Raw genomic sequence first — 24,460 nt, 5'->3', positions numbered from 1 at the left:
AGAGCCAAGCAAGATCGAGAAAGAGGTTCTCCTGTCCTCACGTGAACTTCCAGTACGATCGGGCATTCCTTGAGTAACGGTGTACTAGAGCGTAACGGTGTACTGGCGCATAACGGAGCGCTGTGACACACGGGCTGATAGCTGTCATGTCCGATCTCTGATCAGGCTGTACCTGTACTTCCTAATGTGCTTCTTGCCACAAGTTTTAAGGACTTACAGATACATGCTAAGGAGACGGAAGGAGTTACGGTCTAAAACCGGTTTTGTAGCAGATGCAAGGGGCCTGCTTAACATATGACTTTGTTTGCAGGCTTAATACCGCTCTCAGAGGAGTGGTCGCCGGCAGCTACCAAACTGCTAAGATTGCTATTTCAGGAGGAGAATATCACCTTGACGGCACTGTCCGTGAATGCGGGAATCTATTCTGTGTCTGTGCAAAAGCGTCAGGAGACCGGCGTGGACTCTCGCTCTACAGGAGGTCACTGTAAAGGTACGTACTGGGCTCGTGGCTTCGTGCTGGTACCGGTTGCAGCTGTGCGAGACACGGCCTTTAACGCCTTTCCGATGATGGACGGAGTACAACGTCACAAAATTCTGGCAGGTGACGTAGTGCTCCATGCACTGCCTACACCTTCTGGCACTTGACCCAAAACCCTGCCCGGCGACCAGCTTGGTGTCCTTTCACTAACTGGTGTCAAGGTCTATAGCCAAAAAAACAAAAAAAAAAACCCGTAATGGGATCTTTAGTTGGCTGTACTCTGCTATTCTAGAGATTCTATGTCCCTAAACAAATATATATATATATACCGTATTTGCTCGATTATAAGACAAGGTTTTTTCCAGAGCTCTGAAAAATACCCCTCGTCTTATAATCGGGGTCGTCTTATAATCAGACCTCAAATAGGTCTGACTATGAGACTAAGATCCAGATCCCCCGCAGCACTGCAGGGGACCTGGATCCTCCTGTGTTATGCCGCCCCCCCAACTTACCGGTGCATCTGAGTCCCCGGTGCTTAGTCTGGGCCCCCGGTGCTTAGTCCGGGCAGCATGTAGAGCTCTACGCTGTTCGCAAGTGGCAAGCCTGGGAGCAGATGTGCATAACTGGGGGGGCAGGTTGAAAAAAAAGGGAATAAAAACAAAATATTTTGATAGCTTTTATTAACAAACAATTGTTCACATAGTTTACATGAATTAACATTTACTGGTAAAACTTTTTTCTTATAGGCTCGTCTTATATTCAGGCTTTTTTCTTTTCTTCATAAATTAATATTCAGATTTTGGGGGGTCGTCTTATAATCAAGCAAATACGGTATATAAAAATCCAGAAAAAACACTTTTCCTTATTACAAAAAAAAAAAAAACGGCCCCAAAGGTTCTCCAACACATTCCTGGCCTATGCATGTGGGTGATTGTTGTAGACAAATTGGTGTTTGTATATCTTGGGCAACAAAACCAAAGCAGCATTAAGAGTGTTTACATAAAAAATCATTAAATGTGTTTTTTTTTGTTTAATTTGTGTGCGTATTCCGAGTGATGGAGATGACAGCAGAAATTCTGTGCTCCGCAACTGTAACAATGCCTTTGACGTGATGGAGTTTAAGAGTGCATTAAAGTCAAGTATTCGCTCAAAGCGTTCATGAAGTTATATTTAAAAAGAAAAAAAAAACATAAAAAATAGAGGTTTGTATTTAAGAGGAGCTGGAGGCCAAACAAACAATATTTACAACCAAGGTGCAATTTGTGCTGCAACTGAAAACATTTCCTTTTGCAAAGTATAGAGATGGGGGTAATTGTCGGGTAATCTTGTGTAGGGTTTTCATATTTCGTGTCTTTTTCCGTGTTTAATTCAAGGTAAAGATGGATGCTGTTGTTGTTCACGAGACCTGCTCAAGAGGGTGAGTGTGCGCCGAGTGTATTTTACGCGTCCCTTACTGTCCCCAGATACTTAAGCCGTATAAATGATTAAATAATACTTATGGTGCTTTAAGATGGAAAATACATTTTTTTTTTTGTATTTCGACGTCTGGTCATTCTGTGCTAAGAGGATTATGGTTGAGAACAAAAAGGTTTCGAAACTATAGGGAAACTAAAATATATCTATTGACTTGAACAAACAAAAACCCCTTCACGACCACTGACGGGCCAGGCATGTCATGCACATACTGTCAGTTAAGGACCAACGACGTGCCTCGATAGCAAGGCATTCAGTGACACCGAACACCCACTCTGGAGAACTGTCACTGCAAGATGGCGGCATCCTTTCCAAAAACAAAACGAGTTACCAAGTGGGTCTCTCCAGACCCTCCTGGGAACTCTGGCTCCCCTTGCAGGTTGACAACAGGTACTTCGTTCAACCATGCAAGTCAATGGAGCCCAGCTTTCTAATCTCAATGTGCCTGGCCCGTCACTCAGATGGTGATAAAAACCTCAAAACCAAAACGTTTGGTGCCCAGAGACGTCTATACCGTGCCTGGAAACTGAATGTTTGTTTCCCCGAATGCTTTGAAGAAAAAAAGAAAGCCCCCTTTCACAGACAATCATAGGTATATGCTGCTTTTTGGGGGGCATTATCACGGAACTAATTGTTAACTGCGTCCTTCTGTCTTCGTCTTCTTACAGGTAGAAAAGTTGGAGGAAACACTTCGCCTTTTACTTAATGTGGAACACGTTTAACGATCACAGGGTGACGATCTGTTTCCTAAAGCTCCAGAGACCACTGCCGGTGTCCATGTAGTAGTTCTAGACTGCAGCGGACTGCATCCGAAATCCGAGTTCTAGTGATGTCAAGTGAGGAGCGGGGGAGATGAAAAGAAATCTCTGAGCAGAATGTTATGATTGTATTCACAGTTCACTAATGTCAGGATAGGAGTAAAATACTCCGAGGTGGTGTGTAAATCCTCATGTTTATTTGCAGCGAGTTTAGGAATGTTTAGTGTTTTAATTAACCAATCTGAGGACTTTCTGTTTAAAAAAAAAAAAAAAAGTTGAGTCAACGCAGCGACCTTTGTGTAAGATTTCTTTTTGTTTCCTTGATTGGCTTTGTGTGAATTATGAGCAACACCTAAAGATGTAGGCTGTTGAATCACTTGTATGTAAATTGACGCTACACACTCACACACACAAATTGTTTGCTTTATTTGTTTCCCCTATAGCAGGGGTGTCCAACCTGCGGCCCTCCTGCTGCAGGACTACATCTCCCATAATGCTCTTTCAGCTAACAGGCTTGCTGAGGAGTATGGGAGATGTAGTCCTGCAGAAGCGGGAGGGCCGCAGGTTGGACACCCCTGCCCTATAAGCTTGAAATGGGCATGCTCAGAACTACATGCAGAAAATGAAACTGAACTTCGTGTAAATGTACCCTTAAAAAAAAATTTCACCGTCTATTACAAAAAAAACATGCATTGCAGGCATTGCTCCCCTATAGTCCTTTGCCCTGGGTAATCCACAGTAGAGTTGTGGCTTTGGCCCCGTTGGCCACCTTGTATTGTCAAATGCGCAGGAGGTTAGTGCTAGGGTCTAAGCAAGGGTACTTTTAAAGCACAGTAGGTAGGTTTTCTCTCCGCTGCTGTACTTGTAAGAAACTTTGTTTCCGCTAATTGGAGAAAAAGAAGTATGTGAACCCTGGCTGGATTTCGATGAAGACGCTGTCTGTATTGTTTCAGAAATAGCTTTGGCTTCTCTTGAAGGAGCAGCTTCAAGCTTTTAGGTTCCATTTTGCTTTTCTTGAGCCAACGCTTGCCCTCTGAAATTCATTCATTGCTGCTAGATCGATATCGACTCTTTGCTCCAGGCTTGCAAACAGCAGAGAAGATCTTGGTGAACAGATTGGTTAGGTGTGCTGATGGACGTCCACTAGATATACCGTATTTGCTCGATTATAAGACGACCCCCCAAAATCTAAATATTAATTTAGGAAAAAAACAAAAAGCCTGAATGTAAGACTATCCTATAGAAAAAAAAATAGTAAATATTCATGCATGTAAACAATTTTTCATATCTAATAAAAGCTATGATTGAGAAAAATATAGAGTATTTGCTCGATTATAAGACGAGGTTTTTTCAGAGCAAACGCTCTGAAAAATACCCCTCGTCTTATAATCGGGGTCATCTTATAATCAGACCTCAAATAGGTCTGACTATGAGACGACTAAGATCCAGATCCCTCGCAGCTGCAGGGGACCTGGATCCTCCTGTCTCCCCCGCCCGCCCGCCCGCCCGCCCGCCCCACTTACCGGTACTTCTGAGTCCCCGGTGTGTAGCTGGGGCAGCGTGTAGATGTCTACGCGATTCGTGTAGACAACTTCCGCTGCATCAGGAAGGAGGTGTGGCTAGCAGCGGGGGTTGTCTGCGTCCATTGCGCAGACCTTCCCCGGCTGTCAGAGATCAGAGTTCCCCGCACCGGAACCTCCCTATATGCCACTCTTCCCCATAATATGCCTTTTAACCCATTTCTGGAGGCAGAGTGGCACATAGGGGGTCAAAAGGCATATCATGGGGCACAGTGGCATTTAGAGGGTTAAAAGGCATATCATGGGGCACAGTGGCATATAGGGGGTATAAGGCATTTCTGGGGCAGATGTGCATAACTGGGGAGCAGGTTGGAAAATAGAAGGAAATAAAACCAAAATATTTTTCTCAATCATAGCTTTTATTAAAAAAAAAATAGTTTAGATGAATTAACATTTACTGGTAAAACTTTTTTCCTATAGGGTCGTCTTATATCCAGGCTTTTTCTTTTTTTTCCTAAATTAATATTCAGATTTGGGGGGTCGTCTTATAATCAGTGTCGTCTTATAATTTCCTTTTATTTGTGAACCTGCCCCCCCAGTTATGCACATCTGCCCCCAGGGTTGCCACTCTGCCCCCAGAAATGCCTTATACCCCCTATTCGCCACTCTGCCCCATGATGTGCCTTTTAACCCTCTGTATGCCAGAGAGGCATATAGGGGGTTAAAAGGCATATCATGGGGCAGAATGGCATATAGGGGGTTAAAAGGCATTTCTGGAGGTATATATATATATCTGCTAACAGCAATCACTCTCCTATCAAGCCAAGGCAGCCAGTACATGCTGGAACCTGGGGATGATAGGAGTGTGAGTACAGCCTCCCTATGCCATGCTATCACACACACACTCATTCACAAACATTTAAATACTCATTCATTCCATTAATCACACATACTTGCTCAAAAAGCCTCCCCCATCCCCTTACCTGAACTGCAGATCTCTCACTCGAAGACTTCTGCAGGGGCCCGGCTGTGTGAGCAACTTCTCTGGCCCCGCCCCCAGAGGAAGGAGGGGGAGGCAGAGTTATGCAACACTCTGCTAGCTTCCTGTTCTCCTGCTGCTAGAAGGAGAGACGCTGCTCGCAACCAAAGCCCCGGTAAGCAGCCTGGCAACCTAATCGAGGTCTGATTAGAAGACGACCTCGATTATAAGACGAGGGGTATTTTTCAGAGCATTTGCTCTGAAAAAAACCTCGTCTTATAATCAAGCAAATACGGTACGTATAAAACAAGGTGTATTCATAACCATAGCAGTTGGCAGCCGATAAAAAAAAATGGTACCACTGGATAGATGGAAGGATACTTAAAACCTTAAATCAGTCCTTGGGCTAAGGATCTAAGAGGTCTATAATGAAGTCAGGTTTTATGTTGAATGAGACTAATAGAAGAGGAGTGTCGGCTCCGCTTTACCATGACATGAACAATTCCCAAATGTTATATCGTGGGTATCATGAAACTGGGAAATCAATTGAGGTCACAGCTTTCACGTGGCCACCACACTAAATATTGAAGCTGTGCTTTCCTTCAGTGCATCTTGAGCTGCGGGAAGCGATCGTGAGCTTCTCCCAGGGCCTCTGCGCTCCTGCAGACGGATCACAGGTACTGTGACATATAATTTAAAAAAAACAATGTAAAACACCTTGTACCCCTCCTGCTAGAAGTATACTTTAAAAAAAAAACCAAAAAACTTTATTCTCCCCAAAGTAAAAAATTGTGTACAATTTTAATCACTTGTACATAATTGCCATTTAGGAAAAAAAAAATCCTGAAACAAAATATCACTTGTGTGGATTCAGTGAATGAGAAGAAAATTACAGCTAAACAAAAACTGGAGAAATGTTAAAAACGCCATTGTCACAAAGGGGTTTACATGGAACAAGGACAAATAACTAAAAATGTCACTACACACAGAAACACTATACACTGATGAGCCGTAACATTATGGCCACGGACGACGGTCGCGTGAAGGGAATGGCACTGATAATCTTGTTATTGCGGCACCTGTTGGGGATAAGTTAGGCACCAAGTGACCATCTCATCCTCGAAGTTGATGCGTTAGAAGCAGGAAGTTTAAGGATCTCAGCGACTTTGACAAAGCCCAGTTTGTGATGGCGAGACGACTGGGTCAGCGCATCTCCAAAACGGCAGCTCTTGTGGGGTAAGCCCAGTCTGCAGTGGTCAGTACCAAAAGAGGTCCAAGGAAAGAAGAGCGGTGAACCGGCGACAGTGATGGGCAGCCAAGGCTCAATGAACGTGGAGGGCCAAGGCTGGCCCACGTGATTAAACCTAACGGACGAGCTATTGTAGCTCAAGTTCCTGAAAAAGCTAATACTGGTTCTGACACCACAGGACTCCTTTAGAGGTCTAGTGGCGTCCATGCATCGACGGGTCAGGACTGTTCTGGCCCAAAAGGGAGACCCACACAATATAAGGCAGGTGGTCATAATGTTATGGTCGATTGGTAACCATGATGTGAAAAGAAATTACACCAAAGCACACGTCTTGTTTTGGAATACCCAGATTACCTTCAGCGTATCGTATACTGTTTCGGATAAAGGAAGGAGACCCTAAAACCGAAAACTGTTTTTATTTCAACTTCCTCATCAGTAATTATTGGTGGGACAATGTAAATGAGGTTTAGGGTGCTGTAACGGATCAAGAAGGGGAAAGTTGTGGGAAGCGGCAAGAACGATTTTAATGTGATGTACGAGCAGCAAAATGCATCTGGAGACCACGTAATGATTTAGGAAGGCCCTTAACCCCATCTAAGGTTAGCAAGGTCAGTGTTCAGGTGGATTGGGAGAATATGGGCATAATGGTAAATCATGTGACTTGCTGTCATGTGATTGGCTGATGAGCCATTTGTGTTAACAAGCAATTGAACAGGTGTACCTAAAAAATATACACACACACACACACACACACACACACCTTCATATGATCGCTAGCCTTAAATAAAATGCATTTTTTGTGCGTGGTCATGTTTTTAAAGTCAATGCCAACATTTCATAACTTCTGCCAGGGTATGTAAATATATATATATATATATATATGTATATATATATATATATATATATATACACATACATATACATACACACACACGCAGCTGTAAAAACATCACACTTTTATATGTTGACACGCCATTCCAATTTCAAACATTTTTTATTAATTTTCTGCAATAACGAATAACGGATTTACATGGATAAAGCCTAACATATGTTAGACATACATTAACATGTCACACATAACAGAACACATATCAATTGTATATTCATCATCTGCTGAACCATTCTGCGAAGGTCCAACATCTTTAAATGCTTGCATGAGAACCGATACATATATCATGTAAAAAATTTTACATGCTATTATTTGTAAGAAACACAAAAGGCATGAAAATGTAGAAAAGAAAAAAAAAAAAACTTAATTACACCAATGTTTCCGGTATAAAATAAGTCAAGCCAAACCGGGGATGTACAAAAGAACATTTTGTTTTTGCACCAAAAAAATTTAAATTTTCTTTATATTATATATATATATATATATATATATATATATATATATGCCATATTAAATCTTATGACTCCTTTCTGAATATACCCTAAGTACTGTTTGGTTGCATTCCATGATAAAATATATCCAATAGGCTTGGAAAAATAAAATTTATTTTTTTTTATACACCGCACAATACAAGTGACTAAATACTCACCACCTTGCTTATTTTTACACATTTTTATATTCGGTATACTACTAAATGGGTAAAATCCCAGTAAAACTTAGTCTGTGAAAATTCTGCTACATGTCAGAAACTCAATGTAACGCTACAATGATAAAACTCTAAAAATATACAAAAAACAAAAATTTTTCATTAATTTGGCAAATATTGGCAAACCTCTTTTCTCACAAAGACAGTTTCCCCGTTCAAAAAAAGTAGTATGAATGGGTACGAGGAAAGTTGACAAAAGCATTTGGCATGACATATTCTCGGTTTTGAGAATAAATCCCGATATTTCCAGGCATCCATGGAAAGTGTACGCTGTAGTTAGACCTATGGCTTGATGGGAAGTACCGGTATTCGTTTTCACTGGGAAGCCTGGATAGCTGAAAGAAGAAGTTTTAAGAGTTTCAGTTTGTCCAAGACTACATTTCCTGGCCAACTTTAATACTTGCAAGAGATGTAAATACGCTCTGCAAATGCTATTTTAATAAAATAGTAAAGAAATTATAAAAAATGTTATTTAAAAGCATAAGCAGAAACTGATCATTTTTGATTTACAGTAAAGTTATCGTTAGGCTTTCTTGCAGTTTCCGGTGGTCTGGCTATTCTTGCTACAGCCAATCATTGGCAGTAAAGCATTCCCACTAGGGCTGCAACAACTAATCGCTAATAATCGATAATAAAAATCATTGCCAATGAATTTCATTATCGATTAGTTGAATCTATTTTTATCGATTATAAAATGAGGGTTTTTTTCAGAGCAAATGCTCCCTAAAATACCCCTCGTTTTATAAACCAATAATCATCATTCAATGTAATTTACAGCAGTTACTACTTCCCAGGCCCTCCCTGAAGTAACTCTGATGGTTGGTCCCGCCCCCTTTTCGCCCAGGCCCTCCCTGAAGTCACTCTGATGGTTGGCCCCGCCCCCTTTTCTCCCAGGCCCTCCCTGAAGTCACTCTGATGGTTGGCCCCGCCCCCTTTTCTCCCAGGCCCTCCCTGTCACATGGCTCAGACATCTAACCGAGTATAAAAATAATATTAGGGGCGGTGAAGGTTAATGGGGTGTTTAGGGTTAATTTAGGGGCAGTTACGGTTAATATGGTGTTAAGGATTAATTGAGTCTGTGCTGTGAACGAGTCTATGAATCTATAAGGGCATTATGGCATATCTGGGGGGTATAAGGCATATGTGGGGAGGGCAGTGTGGCATATGTTGGGAGGGAGGAGTGGCATATCTAGGAGACAGTGTGGCAAGCCTAGGCTCAAATGTGCATAACTCGGGGGGCTGGTTGGGAAATAAAAACAAGAAATGCATTTTTATCATAGTTTTTTTATTCTGCAGTTTGTGTTTAACATCCTGTTATTTTAAATAAATGGAAAATTTCCATTTATTTTTTTTAATCCAACAAAAAAATAAATCGGCCAACTAATTGATTATGAAAATAATCGTTAGTTGCAGCCCTAATTCCCACTGAAACCTGCAATTTCTGAACAGATACACACCCATCCATAGCACTGGCCAAGCCAGCACTGGCCTTGAACTCAGCATATCCTGTGAAGGAATATTTGTCCGCAGGGCCGGCCCTACAATGGAGCCGACTGGGGCAATTGCCCCAGGCGGCACTTCAGAAGGGGCGGCACTTTGCCGCCCCAAGCGTTTTTTTTTTTTGTTTTTTTTTTGAAGCGGAGGAGAGAGAGAGGGGCACCGAGTGGTTTTCGCTTACCCGCTCGGCGCCCCTCTCTCTCTCCTCTGCGGCGAGTTTCCCTGTTCGGTCTCGGTGCCGGCTTGTAATGCAGAGCGCCGGAAGTGACGTGAATTTCCGGCGCTCAGCATTACAAGCCGGCACCGTGGCAGCACAGGGAGACTCGCCGCAGGACTGTTTAAGGGTAAGTACCGGTGGGGGGGTAGATAATGCCGCCCCCCCGGCGTCGGCGGGGGGCGGCATTTTAAACTTCGCCCCAGGCGGCGTTAAGTCTTCGGCCGGCCCTGTTTGTCCGGCTGAATGACGCATGCACACAAAATAGCCGGGGGAGGGAATCTCTAGGATCTCGCAATTAATTTGCAAGAAGGATATCACAAAAAAAACTAAAGGTGCCATGTAGTTATCATATGCATTACAATGATTTTAGCTGAAGTATCCTGCTAAACAAAGCCTAAAAGGCAGTAAATACAATGAGAATAACACATGGTGCAGTTGCCACACTTCTGCTGCGCGGTCACAGAACGTTCTATGAGCTCGAAGTACCCCCAGCCACATCGGGAAAGCAGGGACAGAGGTAAGTCCAGGACTCAGGACGTACGTCTTCATTCCGAAAACGACATCCTGCTTCCTGTCCCGTTGCCCCCTTGTCCTTTGCTATGACGACATTCACTGAACCACTCCATTAGTTGCTATGGACGTTTTTTTTTTTTTAATCTCTGCGTGAGTATTACTACTATTTATGTATAAACCAAGTGGGCACTTCAGGCTGCATTAATATACAGGGTTTTTGTAAGTAAACTTACTGGGTTTCCCAAAACAACTGGGTGATCCGGTAAGTGTTTTGGTTTCTGTCTGGATACCGACAGGCTAGAGAGGTTGACCAGAAGATCTCTGGAATACGTAATTCTATCTGCACTCGGTGAGGAAAAGAAAAAGCATAATAAGAAAACGACATTTAGCTGATGAAATATCCTGGGTTAAACATCATAAACAATACAGCTTGATTTGTTGAATCTATTGAAAAGTCATTTAACTTAGCAAAAAGTACTAAAATAACAATATGACTAATGGGCGCATTACACTCGGTGTCAGCAGATACATTTAATTGACAAAACAGGGTGAATGTAACAATTTAAATGGGGGCTGAAAAAACCCAGACTTCTAAAATGCTACAATCCGATGACACCAATCATCTAACTGCATATATCGCTTCCTGGCTCCTACACTCTAAATGCATTTACAGCTCTGAGCTACTGCAAAAGGAGAGCAATCTTCTAGTCAATGGTACTAAGCGCCGACTATCTCGGTTGGCTCCAACTACCTAAAAAAAAAAATGGAGCTAGCACTTACTATTTACCACACTTTAAATACCCTGTAGTGTCTAGTTTTTAAAACTGGTTTGATGAGATAAATTGAATTGGCCGAGTTCAAGGATATCCCAAATAAGACATGGGGGCAGGATAACCAGATGGTAAAGTTCTAACTTGAAGAATGCAAACCTCCCAAATGTGGCATTTGAGACCCAAAACACTACTTGTACTTATTGCCCTATAACTTGCAAAAACCCACTTGGTAGCAGTTTTATTTTTCCCCATTAGCTTTTGTAGATGAGTAAGAGATTTTTTTCTTTTCACATTTTCAGCATATTTTTTTAGAATAATTAAAGCCCTTCTTGTTCTGAAAGAAAAAAACCCCAACATATAACTTGTGTGGGTTCACTAAACTAAAGTGTTAACAGCCTGGGTCACAAAGGGTACAAAAATAAACAGCCTGCTCCTTAAGGAGTTAACTAAATAGGAGAGAATGATTACATCACTTCTCACAATAGGTATTTGTTTGGAATACTTAACAGATCTGTGACGGAACCGACCTGTACCCCGACTGGGTACTCCAGCCAAACGTTGCTTCCTTTGCCCCATGGCCACCGGGGCACCAGAGATTCACTGTCTGTGGCTAGCCAAAACTGAGCTACACAGGGTGGCTATCGTCCTGAAAAGGACAATACGCGATCATAGCCGAGAACACAGCTCTTCAGGAACCTCGGCCGTACTGTAGTATACCAAAGTATAGCAATACAGCACCCTACCGCCCTAATAAGGGCAGCACCGAGGCTTACCTCAATAACAAGACAGGACTCGTAGTGAGGTAAAACAGGAACTCTCTTTATTTGGGAACACAGGGGCATTTAAACAGTACAAGGGATTGAATTACATCCAATAGACACACAAGGGCATTACATCCAATAGACACACAAGGGCATTACATCCAATAGACACACAAGGGAATTTCATCCTGCCCTCCTTTGCATATGACTGAGTATTACCACTCAGCCCAGTGGGGGGTCTCTACTGTAGTCTGTGTAAGGGGGGGGGGGGGCAGGACATGTGGCACCTGGACAGGGTAGCAAGCAAGGGGAACAAAATCACACACCATAATTACATATACTGGGAAATGCAGGTATCACAAACAATAACTATTACAGACGGTACCGATTAACCCGGGGCCGTCACAAGATCCACTTTAAGACGATTTACCTTTTTCCTTCTGAGGTGTCGGTCTTTAAATCGATAGGGAGCCGAACATTCTTTGAACATATCATGTATGTTGTCAGCTGAGCTCCGCTAAAGGAAACATCAGATGACGTGTAACAGGTGAGAACATAATATTGGGAACATCATAACGGCACAATTACTTGAGAAGTGTTAATGGAGGATATTAGAATAGCTATACTAATGTTAAATACAATCAGAATACCGTATTTGCTCGATTATAAGACGACCCCCCAAAAGCTGAATATTAATTTAGGGGGGAAAAAAACCTGAATATAAGACGACCCTAAAGGAAAAAAGTTTTACCAGTGAAAGTTAATTCATGTAAACTATTTATTTATTTATTTTTTAAACAAAAGCTATGATTGAGAAAAATATTTAGTTTTTATTGCCTTGTATTTTCCAACCTGCCCCCCCCAGTTATGCACATCTGCCCCAGAAATGCCTTATACCCCCTATATGCCACTGTGCCCCATGATATGCCTTTTGACCCCCCCCCCTATTTGCCACTCTGCCTCCAGAAATGCCTTATACCCCTATATGCCACTCTGGCATTTAGGGGGTTAAAGGGCATATTATGGGGCAGAGTGGCATGTAGGGAGGTATAAGGAATTTCAGGAGGCAGATTGGCATAGAGGGTTAAAAAGCATTTCTGGAGGCAGAATGGCATTAAGGGGGTTAAAAGGGATATCATAGAGCACTCTGCCTACAGAAACGCCTTATGCAAAGGGGGGGGGTAGGAAATATGATGTAGCTTGTATGAATGGTGTTTAGCCACCGTGAAGCTCAGCAACTAAACATCGTGCTGAAAAACTGCAGTGGAAAGCAGTTGCCTTTAAAGACGTTTGCAGCAAGTTTATAGCAAGGGAAGATATAGCTTGTTCCAGAGATTATGGGTGGCTCTGAAAAGAGCCTTTGGTGGTGCTGGCTAATTGCCCTGCGGTTACCGATTACTGCACTCACTTGCTCTTGGCAGGTTTGTGGCTCTCTGTCTTCTTGGGCAAGAGCACCGCCTGGATGTTGGGTAGAACACCTCCCTGAGCAATGGTGACCCCGCCGAGCAGCTTATTGAGCTCCTCGTCGTTACGAACGGCGAGTTGCAGGTGGCGAGGAATGATACGGGTCTTTTTGTTGTCGCGTGCAGCGTTACCAGCCAACTCCAGTATCTCAGCAGTCAGATACTCCAACACCGCTGCCAGATACACGGGTGCGCCGGTGCCTACTCTCTCGGCATAATTACCCTTGCGAAGAAGCCTATGCACACGGCCGACAGGGACCTGCAGACCTGCACGGGAAGAACGTGTCTTTGCCTTAGCGCGAACCTTTCCACCTTGTTTTCCTCTGCCAGACATGCTTTCGCTCAACAACCGGCTAATCGGTCAGTTAACTGTGAAGTTCCTTACGAAGATACGCCGCTCACTTACCCTGCTATTTGTAGCTTCCCCCGTGATGCTCTTCGTCGCTGATTGGTTCCTTTTCAAAACAGCCAATCGGGTGGAAATAGTCTGAGACACCAATCGGTGTAGGCACTGCGTTTCATGGGCGGCCGCATCTTCTCACGTGACAACCTCATCGAATCGGACGCGAGACAGCAGAACGGCCTTATTTGCATGCGGTGCCTATAAAGGGAAGGGCCCGGCGCAGTAATTTCAGTGTTAATCACGGTCTCTTGAATTGCGTGCTGAAAGGAAAGCAGACGCGATGCCTGATCCAGCCAAATCTGCGCCCGCTCTGAAAAAAGGCTCTAAGAAAGCTGTTACGAAGACCCAGAAAAAAGATGGGAAGAAGCGCAAGAAGAGCAGAAAGGAAAGCTACGCGATTTATGTCTACAAGGTACTGAAGCAGGTGCATCCCGACACTGGCATTTCCTCCAAGGCCATGGGCATCATGAACTCGTTTGTCAATGACATCTTTGAGCGCATTGCCGGGGAAGCTTCACGCCTAGCCCACTACAACAAGCGCTCCACCATCACTTCTCGGGAGATTCAGACTGCTGTACGCCTCCTCCTTCCTGGAGAGCTGGCCAAGCACGCTGTGTCAGAGGGCACCAAGGCTGTTACCAAGTACACCAGCGCCAAGTAAAGTTCTCGTTCTCTCACTTTTTAAACAAAGGCTCTTTTGAGAGTGTGACGAGACCGACCTGTACCCCGACTGGGTACTCCCGCCAAACGTTGCTTCCTCTTGCCGGGACACCGACAATTAACCCCTTCAGCGCCAGGCAGAACCAGCGGTGTAGATAGAAGGGTGGGCTTCGCTGCACCGGAGCTACCTTGGCGCTGTGGCTAGCCGAAGCTTAGCTACACAGCGTGGTTATTGTCCTGAAAAGGACAATACAGGATCATATCAGCCCACGCCAAGCATCAGGCAACACTCATGTTGAGGTGAAAACAGGAACTCCCTTTATTTGGGAACACAGGGGTATTTAAACAGTACAAGGGATTGAGTTACGTCCAATAGACACACAAGGGAATTGCGTCCAATAGACACAAGGGAATTGCATCCTGCCCTCCTTTGCATATGACTGAGTATTAGCACTCAGCCCAGTAGGGGGTCTCTACTGTAGTCTGTGTAAGGAGGGAGGGGGCAGGACATGTGGTACCTGGACAGGGTAGCAAACAAGGGGAACAAAAGCACACACCATAATTACAACATATACCGGGAAATGCAGGTATCACAAACAAGAACTATCACAGACGGTACCGATTAACCCGGGGCCGTCACAGAGAGCCACCCACATCGTCCATTTCAGAGCTATGTAACTGATCTAGCGCTTTTGTCGGGGACATGCTAGCTCTGGGAAGAGCATTGAAATGTGCTTCTCACTCCTCCAGGTTAGCTGGGGTATCCAGACTGCTTGGGAAGAGAAACCCAAGGTGAAGGGGCTCCTGTGACGGCACCGACCTGTACTCTGACTGGGTATTCCAGCTAATCGCTGATTTCTCCTGCTGGGACGCCGGAGATTAACCCCTTCACCGCCAGACAGAACCAGCGTTGCAGAGAGAAGGGGCTTCTTTACCACTGTGGCTAACCGAAGCTGAGCTACATCGTGGGTCTGTTGTCCTGAAAAGGACAATGCGTGATCCTGGCAGAGGACACAGCTCTTCAGGAACCTCGGTGGCGCTGTAGTATACGGGCTTTCCCCAATAAGACATGACTCGGTAGTGTCGTGGGCAGGACATGTGGCACACGGACAGGATAACACATGAACGACAAAGGCATAATAAAATTCACCCACATACCGGGACATACAGAATTCAGATAACTACCACAGACGGCACCTATTAACCCTGGGCCGTCCCGGCCCCCATTCAAGCGAGCCCCGTGCAAGCCTTTGGTGGACACCAGCTGCCGATCCCAGCACATGAATGTAGTAGCGTCCAGTTTCGGTACCTCTTTCCAAAATAAAACAAGAGACACTTCTTTATTTTACAAGCTTTATTAAATGTCAGATATGGAATTATTTGTCCGCGGTGCTGACTTGAAATAACTTCAGCACCGCGACACTCAACCTTTATTAACATGTTACAAAGTGTCAAATATTATTACCATAACCAATTTGACACAATATATATAAATAACATAACCAATTGTAAACATTTTAATAACCAACTTAATAACCAACTTAATAACCAAATAAGTAACCTGCTGGTATGGGCGTGTCCACCTGTATCCCTAATGAAACTGCCGGCGTCCCCTAGCGCGGCAGTCACATGACCTTACGATTCACAGAGGCGCATGCCCCTGGAATGTCCTGCACTTACACCTCTGTGCACCACAAGTAACCGCACCTAGATGGTTAACTCCTGCACCGTACCAGCTTAAAACCAGAGTACCCGGCAAAATTGCCAAAATCAGGGGAGGGACGGGCGGGAAAATTTTCTTTAAAATGGTTGCCCCTATAGGCCACGACCCTTCCTTATATACCCCTAAGGGAGGGTAATTACCCCCTCCCTTCTGCCCCTGCACGTGCCACTAACTTAACACTTTCAGTGCCAAAATTTTCCTTAGTCATGCCTTAACCCCTTCAACAGGCCTGACCATGGGTACCTTGTCCGCACTAAATTCATGTGGCACCTCTGTCCAATTTCTTTCCCTCCGGGGCTGTTCTTGTTCTGCAAACGGGCCCAACTCCAAGCACTCCGATCCTGCCAGTAGCTCAATCTATAGCCAGACCCAGCCACTGTTCAGCTGGTTATTTCAAGGTGTGCATAGAAAAGCACGGGCAGGCACAAGGACAACATGATCATAACCTAAGAGAGGGTGTGGGTGGCTCTGAAAAGAGCCGTTGGGTGTTCCAGTGACGAGTTAACAAGCTTAACCTCCGAAACTGTACAGAGTACGGCCTTGGCGTTTCAAGGCATACACCACGTCCATAGCGGTAACGGTTTTCCTCTTGGCATGCTCAGTATAAGTGACTGCGTCACGAATCACGTTCTCCAAAAACACTTTGAGCACACCGCGAGTCTCCTCATAGATCAGCCCAGAGATACGCTTTACACCTCCTCTGCGAGCCAAACGGCGGATAGCAGGCTTGGTGATACCCTGGATGTTATCCCGAAGCACCTTCCTGTGCCTCTTTGCGCACCTTTCCCGAGTCCCTCACCTCCTTTGCCACGGCCAGACATAACGACGATCAGTCTATGATCTCCACAGCATAATACTCGCTTACGGCCGTCCCGCTTTCTTTTATGCGTACTGGACGGACCTGATAGGGAACTGCACCATGATGCCTCAAGGGGGCGTTGCTTTTTTAATATATGCTTCACGTTGGTTGGCTGGAGAAGCTTCCAAACGTTCCTCAGACACCGATTGGCTATTTAGGATTATCAAAATTCCCGCCAGCGGGAAAGGAAACCGAATATGAACAATTCAAACCAACCTCCTTTGCTTCACTCCCTACACCAAGCCCGCATCTGCTTTCAAAGATGCCTAGCCTTTATTAATCAAGCCTCTCTACTGCATGACGTACTTTAAGCTTCTGCCTCCCTCACCTCCACGTGATCGATTTCGACGATCCCTCATTTACCACTAGGTGGCAGCATATCGCTGTAAATAAACGCCAAACGGCGGCCAAGATAAAGGCGGGCTTTTAGCTTTCGCCGTATCGCTGTTAACCCCTTAACGACCTTTGACGGTCCTGAACCGTCAAAAAATTTAATTAGTTTAGAAAGTGATCAACGATCACTTTCTTCGCTTAAACGGCGTTACTGTAATGCCTCGATGTCGAGGCATTCAGCAAGGCCGAGATCGGCATCGGGGGCCATGTCTGGCCCCACCCCGGGGCGTCAACAGCCGCCATACATAGTATGGCGACGGACGCCCGTTTTAAAAGCGTTTAGGAGGCGATCAACGATCTGGGCATAACGAGTAACGGCAAAGCACAATCTTTAAGCCCGCCCCTTATCTCTATTCTGTTACGGACAGAGCTCCGAGCGAGACCGCTGGCCGAATGTCAACCCACGCTTAACGCACAAGTATGGGGCTAGGCTTTCAGCGGGTGGCTCACATAGCCGCGGCCGGGTGATTAAACGCTTTTTTTTATCTTTTTCGGAGGATATGATGGTTCTGAAAAGAACCTTTTGTGTGAAGAAGTAAGTGGGAAAGCACACACCAGAGGCGCTCCAAAACCCACACCCCCCTTCTCACTTTTTGGGGGCTGCCTTTTTAGCCTTGGGCTTTGCGTGGCTTTTGACTGCCTTAGGCTTTGTGACCTTTTTAGTTTCTTCGCCTTAACAACCTTAGGCTTCTTGGGACTCTTGGCAGCGGCCGACGGTTTCTTGATCCTTTTCGGGCTTTTCTTCACTCCTGTAGGGGCTTTCTTGGGCGACTTCACAACCTTCTTAGGGGCTGCTTTTTTAGGCTTTACGGGAGTTTCCTTCTTCTTTGATGTCTTCTCTTTGCTCTCCGGCTGCTTCTTGTTCAGGTTGAAAGAGCCAGAGGCACCGCTGCCTTTCAGCTGGATCAGGGTCTCTTTAGACACCAAACCCTTGAGAGCGAGCTTCAGGCGGCTGTTATTCTTTTCTACGTCGTAGCCGCCAGCAGCGAGTGCTTTTTTAAGAGCTGCGAGAGACACTCCGCTGCGCTCCTTGGACGCAGAGACTGTTTTCACAATCAGCTTGGAGACACTGGGACCGGACTTCACAGGACGGCTTTTTGCAGCTGCCGGCTTCTTCGGCTGTTTCTTCTTGGAAGAGGTTTCTGCCGGCGGAGGCGCCGGGGAAGGAGCTGTCTCGGCCATCTCAATGCCTGGATCCCGCCACAAAACAGTTGAAATCGCACGTAAACACGGGGTTAAACCACCAGAAGTTTGGCTTTTATAGACGAGCTGCCGCACATTCATTGGTTCATGAGCAGTAGACTGCATGTCTATGATTGGACGCCGTTTCTGAAACCTCCCCATGCTGCCGATCGGTTTTCCTACACCGTGCAGCCCCCTCCAAACAAACGGAAAAAAAAAAAACTGCCAGGGAACAGCACCCAAGAGGTGTGAAATAATAAACAAATAAAATAATGAATACAGATAATAAAATAAATTCTTTAATACGGTATCACCTATTAAAGATTAATTTACCCTTAAACTTAATCTATAAATTTATATAACCCAATCATTAATTATTAAGAATAGCCTAATATTTATACATTAAAGAATAACATTAAAAATGATGAATATTTTTAACTAATAATAATCAATTAAATAATTTAAAATAAATTGTATTTCTACTGCTAGTGCCTGGCTGCCTGCCGGTCTTAGGACTCGTAGCTGACAAGAGTTTACTTAGGGGTTATTTATTATTAACCTATTGTATTATTTATTTATTATTCAAAATAATAAAAGTAATTATTAAGATTAGGTTTTGTCTTATCAGGACGTTTTATGTGCGAGAGTGTGTTTGTGTGTATTAGCGCGTGAGCATACGTCAGTGAGGAAAGGGTTATGCGTGAGAATGTGTTTGTGTGCATGCACCACTGTGTATTAATGATGTATATACTATTTCTTTAACCTGAGTGCGTGTGTATAGAACTAGAAAGGGACAATAACAGGAAAGATCCTTGTCAATTGTATGTGTGTGTGTGTGTGTGTGTGTGTGTGTGTGTGTGTGTGAACTCCGTAAAACACAGCTTTACATCTATGATCATATAGACTGACCTCTGTATAATAACACACAGCCTGACTTCTATACAAAACCCCCTGACCTCTGTATAGTAACACACAGACTGACTTATGACTATACATTAATATTGGGGGCCCAGAGCAGCAGAGTTGACAAGGACTAGCGTGCCCCCCTCCCCCTGCCCTGTAATCAGCCCTTCGAAGCCTGGATTTTTGTGACAGGTTGGAGCCGGCACCAGACTTAATTAAGTGGGCGGGGCTTCCTCTTCAGCAGCCGGCACCAATACGGAGACAGGGGAGGGACTATCTAGCCGTCTACTACCTCTCTCATTCTCCTAGCCCCTCCCCCGAGTGTCTGTTTGGATTAACCCCTTCCTTTCTTGTGTCTTCTGGAGATCCCAGATCTGCTCAAGGCAAGTAAAAGTTGGAGGAGGGAGAGAGCGGATGGACGTGAAATTACATTTTTAATATATTTTTTAAATAACATTTTAAATGGATTCCTGCCTTGAATAGGGAGCCGAGTCCCGCTCCTTAGGTATTTAGTTTCTTGTTGTTCTTGTTGAGTACTTTGATGGTTTTGGCAGCAGTCCCGGTGTCCTTGTTGCGGTTTGGCAGCAGTCCCGGTGTTCTTGTTGCGGTTTGGCAGCAGTCCCGGTGTTCTTGTTGCGGTTTGGCAGCAGTCCCGGTGTATTGATTGGTTGCGGTTTGGCAGCTGTCCAGGCGTTCATTGACTTGGTGTTGTGATAAATGAATGCCGGCGAGGAGAGGGTGCCGAACGTTCCTTTAATTGTCACGTAACAGGAGGGGACGCTTCTCCGTGCGGATTGAGAAAGCTCACACAGCTCCCTGACTGCGACTCGGATGATTGACTGCCACGCGGGGGCCACTCTCCCACAGCTTCCTGACGGCCACTCGGCCCCCCCTCCAGAAAGCCACTCGGGAACCCCCACCCACAGCTTCCGGACTGCCACTCAGGGCCCCCCTCCCAAGGATTCCAGACTGCCACTCAGGGCCCCCCTCCCTAGGATTCCAGACTACCACTCGGGGGGTCCCCTCCCAAAGCTTCCGGACTTCCACTCAGGGGGCCCCTTCCCACCGCTTCCTGGCCTCATAATGTGTATTTATACCAGCAATGTATTATATATATAAATAAAGTTAGTTCCATTTATATGTGATGGCTCAGAGTAGTAGTATTGTTCGATAAATAAATTACACTGACATACTATATACGGTGCTGCAGAGTATGTTAATGTATTCTGTTACAGTATTATATAATTGTGGCATATTTGTTGCATTGTGCATTCTATTTGATAATGTCATATATATATATTCATTGTCGCTTCCCAATGTTATTTCTTTGATTTACTGTAAAAGTTATGCCATAGTTAGTAAAGGCAGACAGATGCCCAGACTCTTCTTTAATTCTGTGATCAGGCCCCAGTTACCCCTGCATTCCTGTGAAAATATGTTGTCGTTCCATGTCAGTAATGTCACAGAGCTGGCTAGTACGACCGACTACCTCCGCTGACTTGTGCTCCCTTAGCCTTGGACAACACTCCCTTCCCAGATTCCCCAGTCACTAGCAGTGTAGGGTATATAAAAATGAAGAACACTTTATTTTTTACACACATGGCTAGATATAGCCAGCAAAGCGAACATTAACATGAACAGTCAGGTATTGGATTACAACGGCTACAGAACCGGCCCCCTTAATCTGGGTAATTTGGACTCCCAGGGGCAATAGGGCCATTAAAGTGATTAACAATACAATGGGGTCTCCACCTCCACTATATATTATTGGCCAAAGAAAAGAATGGTTTGGCCGGTGTCAGACAATTCTTGCGTGAAAAGAGTTAAAATGCTAGCGTGTTAAATGTCCATGGGTTTTCTAGTGTTTTTTTTAAAAATGTATGATTTGATGGGTAAATTGAATTGGCCGGGTTCAACAATGTCCCAAATAACACGGGGGGCAGTGACCACACGTCACATTTCCAATTTGAAAAATGCACACCTCTCAAATGTGGCCTTTTAACCCCCCAGACGAGGAAGACAGTCCCACTCGCCAGGGCAGGGAGGCAGGGTCCATAATCTGTGGGTAGCAGGCCTGCGTTCGGTCATCTCCAGGGGCCCCAGTGATGGACCTTTCCGTCACACACTCCATCACACTGTTGAGGTGTAAATATACTAAGTATGCACTGAGTTCAGACTTTGGAAATTGAGAAACAATTTCTTTTTAGTGCCTGGATTAACTAGCAAATCCGGCAACACTGAAATCTGGTACAGAAAAAGATAGTAAATATTTTAGTTATCCCACCGCTGCCACCACATCTGTCACGGTCAGGACTACTTGCCAAGCTGTGACGGTGTGGAGGGTGTGGGCATGAACAGAGCCGGCCTTAGGTGTTCCGGCGCCCTGTGCAAACTACTCCTCTGGCGCCCCCCCTCTGCCCCTTCAAACTACACCCCCTCTGCCCCTTCAAACTACCCCCCCTGTCCCTTCAAACTACCCCCAACTTTGCCCCTTCAAACTACCCCCCCTGTGCCTTCAAACTACCCCCCTCTGCCCCTTCAAACTACCCCCCCTCTGCCCCTTCAAAAACTACCCCTTCAAACTACCCCCCCTGCCCATTCAAACTACCCCCCCTGCCCCTTCCTTCAAACTATCCCCCCCGCTCTCCCTACTTCTCCTTATCCTAACTTACCTTGAGGAGTCCTGCCGGCATTTCATAGTGAGCGCCGGAATAGTCCGGCGCTCAACATGAGATGCCGGCACCGCAACGGAGTCACGGAGAGTAAGGGGCGTCGAGTGGTTGCTGAGAACTTCACGAGCAACCGCTCGGCGCCCCTGCCCGGGACATAAATGAAAACATTGTTGGTTTTTTTAACTTTATTTAACATCCTCCATGTTAAATAAAGTAAAAAAAAACTTAATTTAACATGGAGGATGTTAAATAAAAAACAACAACAAAAAAAAACAACTATGTTTTCATTTAGGTGCAGAGGGGGCGGCAGCGGACCCCGCGGCGGCATCGGAGGAGGACCCCGCGGCGGCGTAGGAGGACTCCGCCGCGCCCCCTGGAGTGTGGCGCCCTGTGCGGTCGCACAGGTCGCACACCCCAAAGGCTGGCCCTGGGGAGGAAGTGGTTAATAGCACCAGTCCTCTGTATTTACTATCTGCACCACTTAACAAGGCATCAGTTATACCAAATGAACCCCCAAATCCTGCCTTTATCCCCTCAGGTAGTCTGCCACCACTCACGATTTTGATACCGGATTTGTGAGAAATCCGAACTAGAACATTTATCTCTCTATATATATATCAACCCACCACGTATTTGCCCGAATATAGGCCGCACTCCCCCCCCCCTTTAAGTCTTTAAAGTGGGGGTGCGGCCTATATTCGGGGTCTAGCGCCCGACGCCCGGGACATGCGTCCCGTTATGATACAGATCCCCCGCAGCGGTGCTGGGGACCTGCATCCTACTCTCTGATACGCTCAGACAGCCTCCCCTGCCGGAGGTTGTTTATGCTCGCGTCGCCGCAGCCGGTGAACATCTGTGTGATGTACGTTAACAATCTTCCTTTCCGGTACTTCCCGTGGCGGAGGGGGTAGAGTGGCAGCAAATCTCGGGAAGGGGGGGATAGAGTGGCAGCATATCTCGAGGGTGGCAGAATTTTTTTTCTTTAAAAAAGCACCAATTTTTTAGGGTGCGACCAATACGGTATATATCCTCTAGAACTTAATAACAATACGGTAACGTGTTATCCTCTCTTAGGGTTTGTGGATATCTATACTAGAGCCAGAGCCGGCCTTAGGTGTTCTGGCGCCCTGTGCGGACTACTCCTCTGATGGCCCCCCATCCCCCAAAAAGAAAGGAAACTCCCCTTTCTCACTATCTATCCCCTCTCCCCCTTTATCACTATCTACCACCTCTGCCCCATCTCACTATCAACCACCTCTGGCTCTGGCTTCACAGCTGAGCGCTAGAATATGACATCATATTTTGGTGCTCAGCATGAAACGCCGGCACCGGACGGAGTCACGGAGAGTGAGGGGCACCGAGCGGTTGCTGAAAACTTCACGAGCGACGCTCGGCACCCCTGCCCAGGACTTAAATCAAAACATTGGGGAGGTTTTTTGTTGTTAAATATGTTAAATAAAGTTAAAAACTGTATTTAACATGGAGGATGTTAAATAAAGTTAAAAAAAAAACAAACAAACTAAAAAAACAATGGTTTAATTTAAGTCCCGGCCACACAGGTCGTACACCCCTAAGGCCGGCCCTGACTAGAGCCCAAAGACAGACTTGGATTATGAATATTTTAATAACAAAAAGACAAAGATTACACAGTGCCACAATTACAAAAAAACAAGACGTACAAAAGAAAAACAAAATGGCAAACAGTTCTTAAAACGATGGGACTTAAACACAGGACCCTCACTCACGGGTTTCTTCAATAAGCCGGCCTGTGGGTACTCGTTAAGTCCAGATGGTTTCTTACGATGTTGTTCCGATCAGAGTTTATCGTGAAGTTCTGCTTTGAGGTCGCTGCATTGCCCCTAAATCAGATTCTGTTTCAAGAAAACATCCCTCTGACCAGATGGCCAATTAGATGACACCTTTTCCAAGAATTGGTTCCCATCTTTGATGTGCCAATAAGTTATGGTGGGGTAAAGGTGATGGAAAACCCCTCCACTTAAGATAGGAATGGAATTCCTACGACTAAGGATCCTTATCAGTTAGGCCATGAATCACCACAGGGGTCCTGGGAAGATGACACCTCTTGCCAGATCAGATATGGAGGGCATGTACAAAGAAACTGATTTAGATCAACATTGCTAACACAAAGGAATTAACCACCTCTGCTGGATTATCCTTCCATGTATCCACTACATTATATGAGTTAATCATGACAGCTACACTTCCGTATACTAGAGTGCTGACGAGGTTCCTGATAGGCTGTATTTCCTGTTAATCCAAGTCTATGTCCGGTGACTATGGGCAGAGGGAAGCAACGTCTGGCGGGTGTACCTAACCTGTTTATAAGCCCGTGTGTTTCCCAAATAAAGAGTCCCCGTTTTGCCTCACT

At 45.2% G+C, this 24,460-nt stretch overlaps 2 protein-coding genes across 2 annotated transcripts; one reads left to right on the top strand and one right to left on the bottom strand.

Moving 5' to 3' along the window:
• Positions 1-13,217: 13,217 nt before the first annotated feature.
• On the bottom strand, positions 13,218-13,610 carry LOC149279576 (histone H2A type 2-B-like). Its single transcript, XM_089500915.1, has one exon. The coding sequence runs from the start codon at positions 13,608-13,610 to the stop codon at positions 13,218-13,220; it is 393 nt and encodes a 130-aa protein (XP_089357041.1).
• Positions 13,611-13,959: 349 nt separating this feature from the next.
• Positions 13,960-14,340, top strand: LOC149279575 (histone H2B 1.1-like). The gene has a single exon (XM_089500896.1). It carries the CDS (start codon positions 13,960-13,962, stop codon positions 14,338-14,340), a length of 381 nt encoding a protein of 126 aa, XP_089357022.1.
• The last annotated feature ends 10,120 nt before the right edge of the window (positions 14,341-24,460 follow it).

The sequence above is a fragment of the Sceloporus occidentalis genome, unplaced genomic scaffold (assembly GCF_023333645.1).
Source record: "Sceloporus occidentalis isolate IW3139 unplaced genomic scaffold, rSceOcc1.0.p SCAF_161, whole genome shotgun sequence".
NCBI lineage: Eukaryota > Metazoa > Chordata > Lepidosauria > Squamata > Phrynosomatidae > Sceloporus > Sceloporus occidentalis.
Note: the sequence above shows the minus strand (reverse complement) of the source record. Positions and strands in the feature narration are given on the sequence as shown.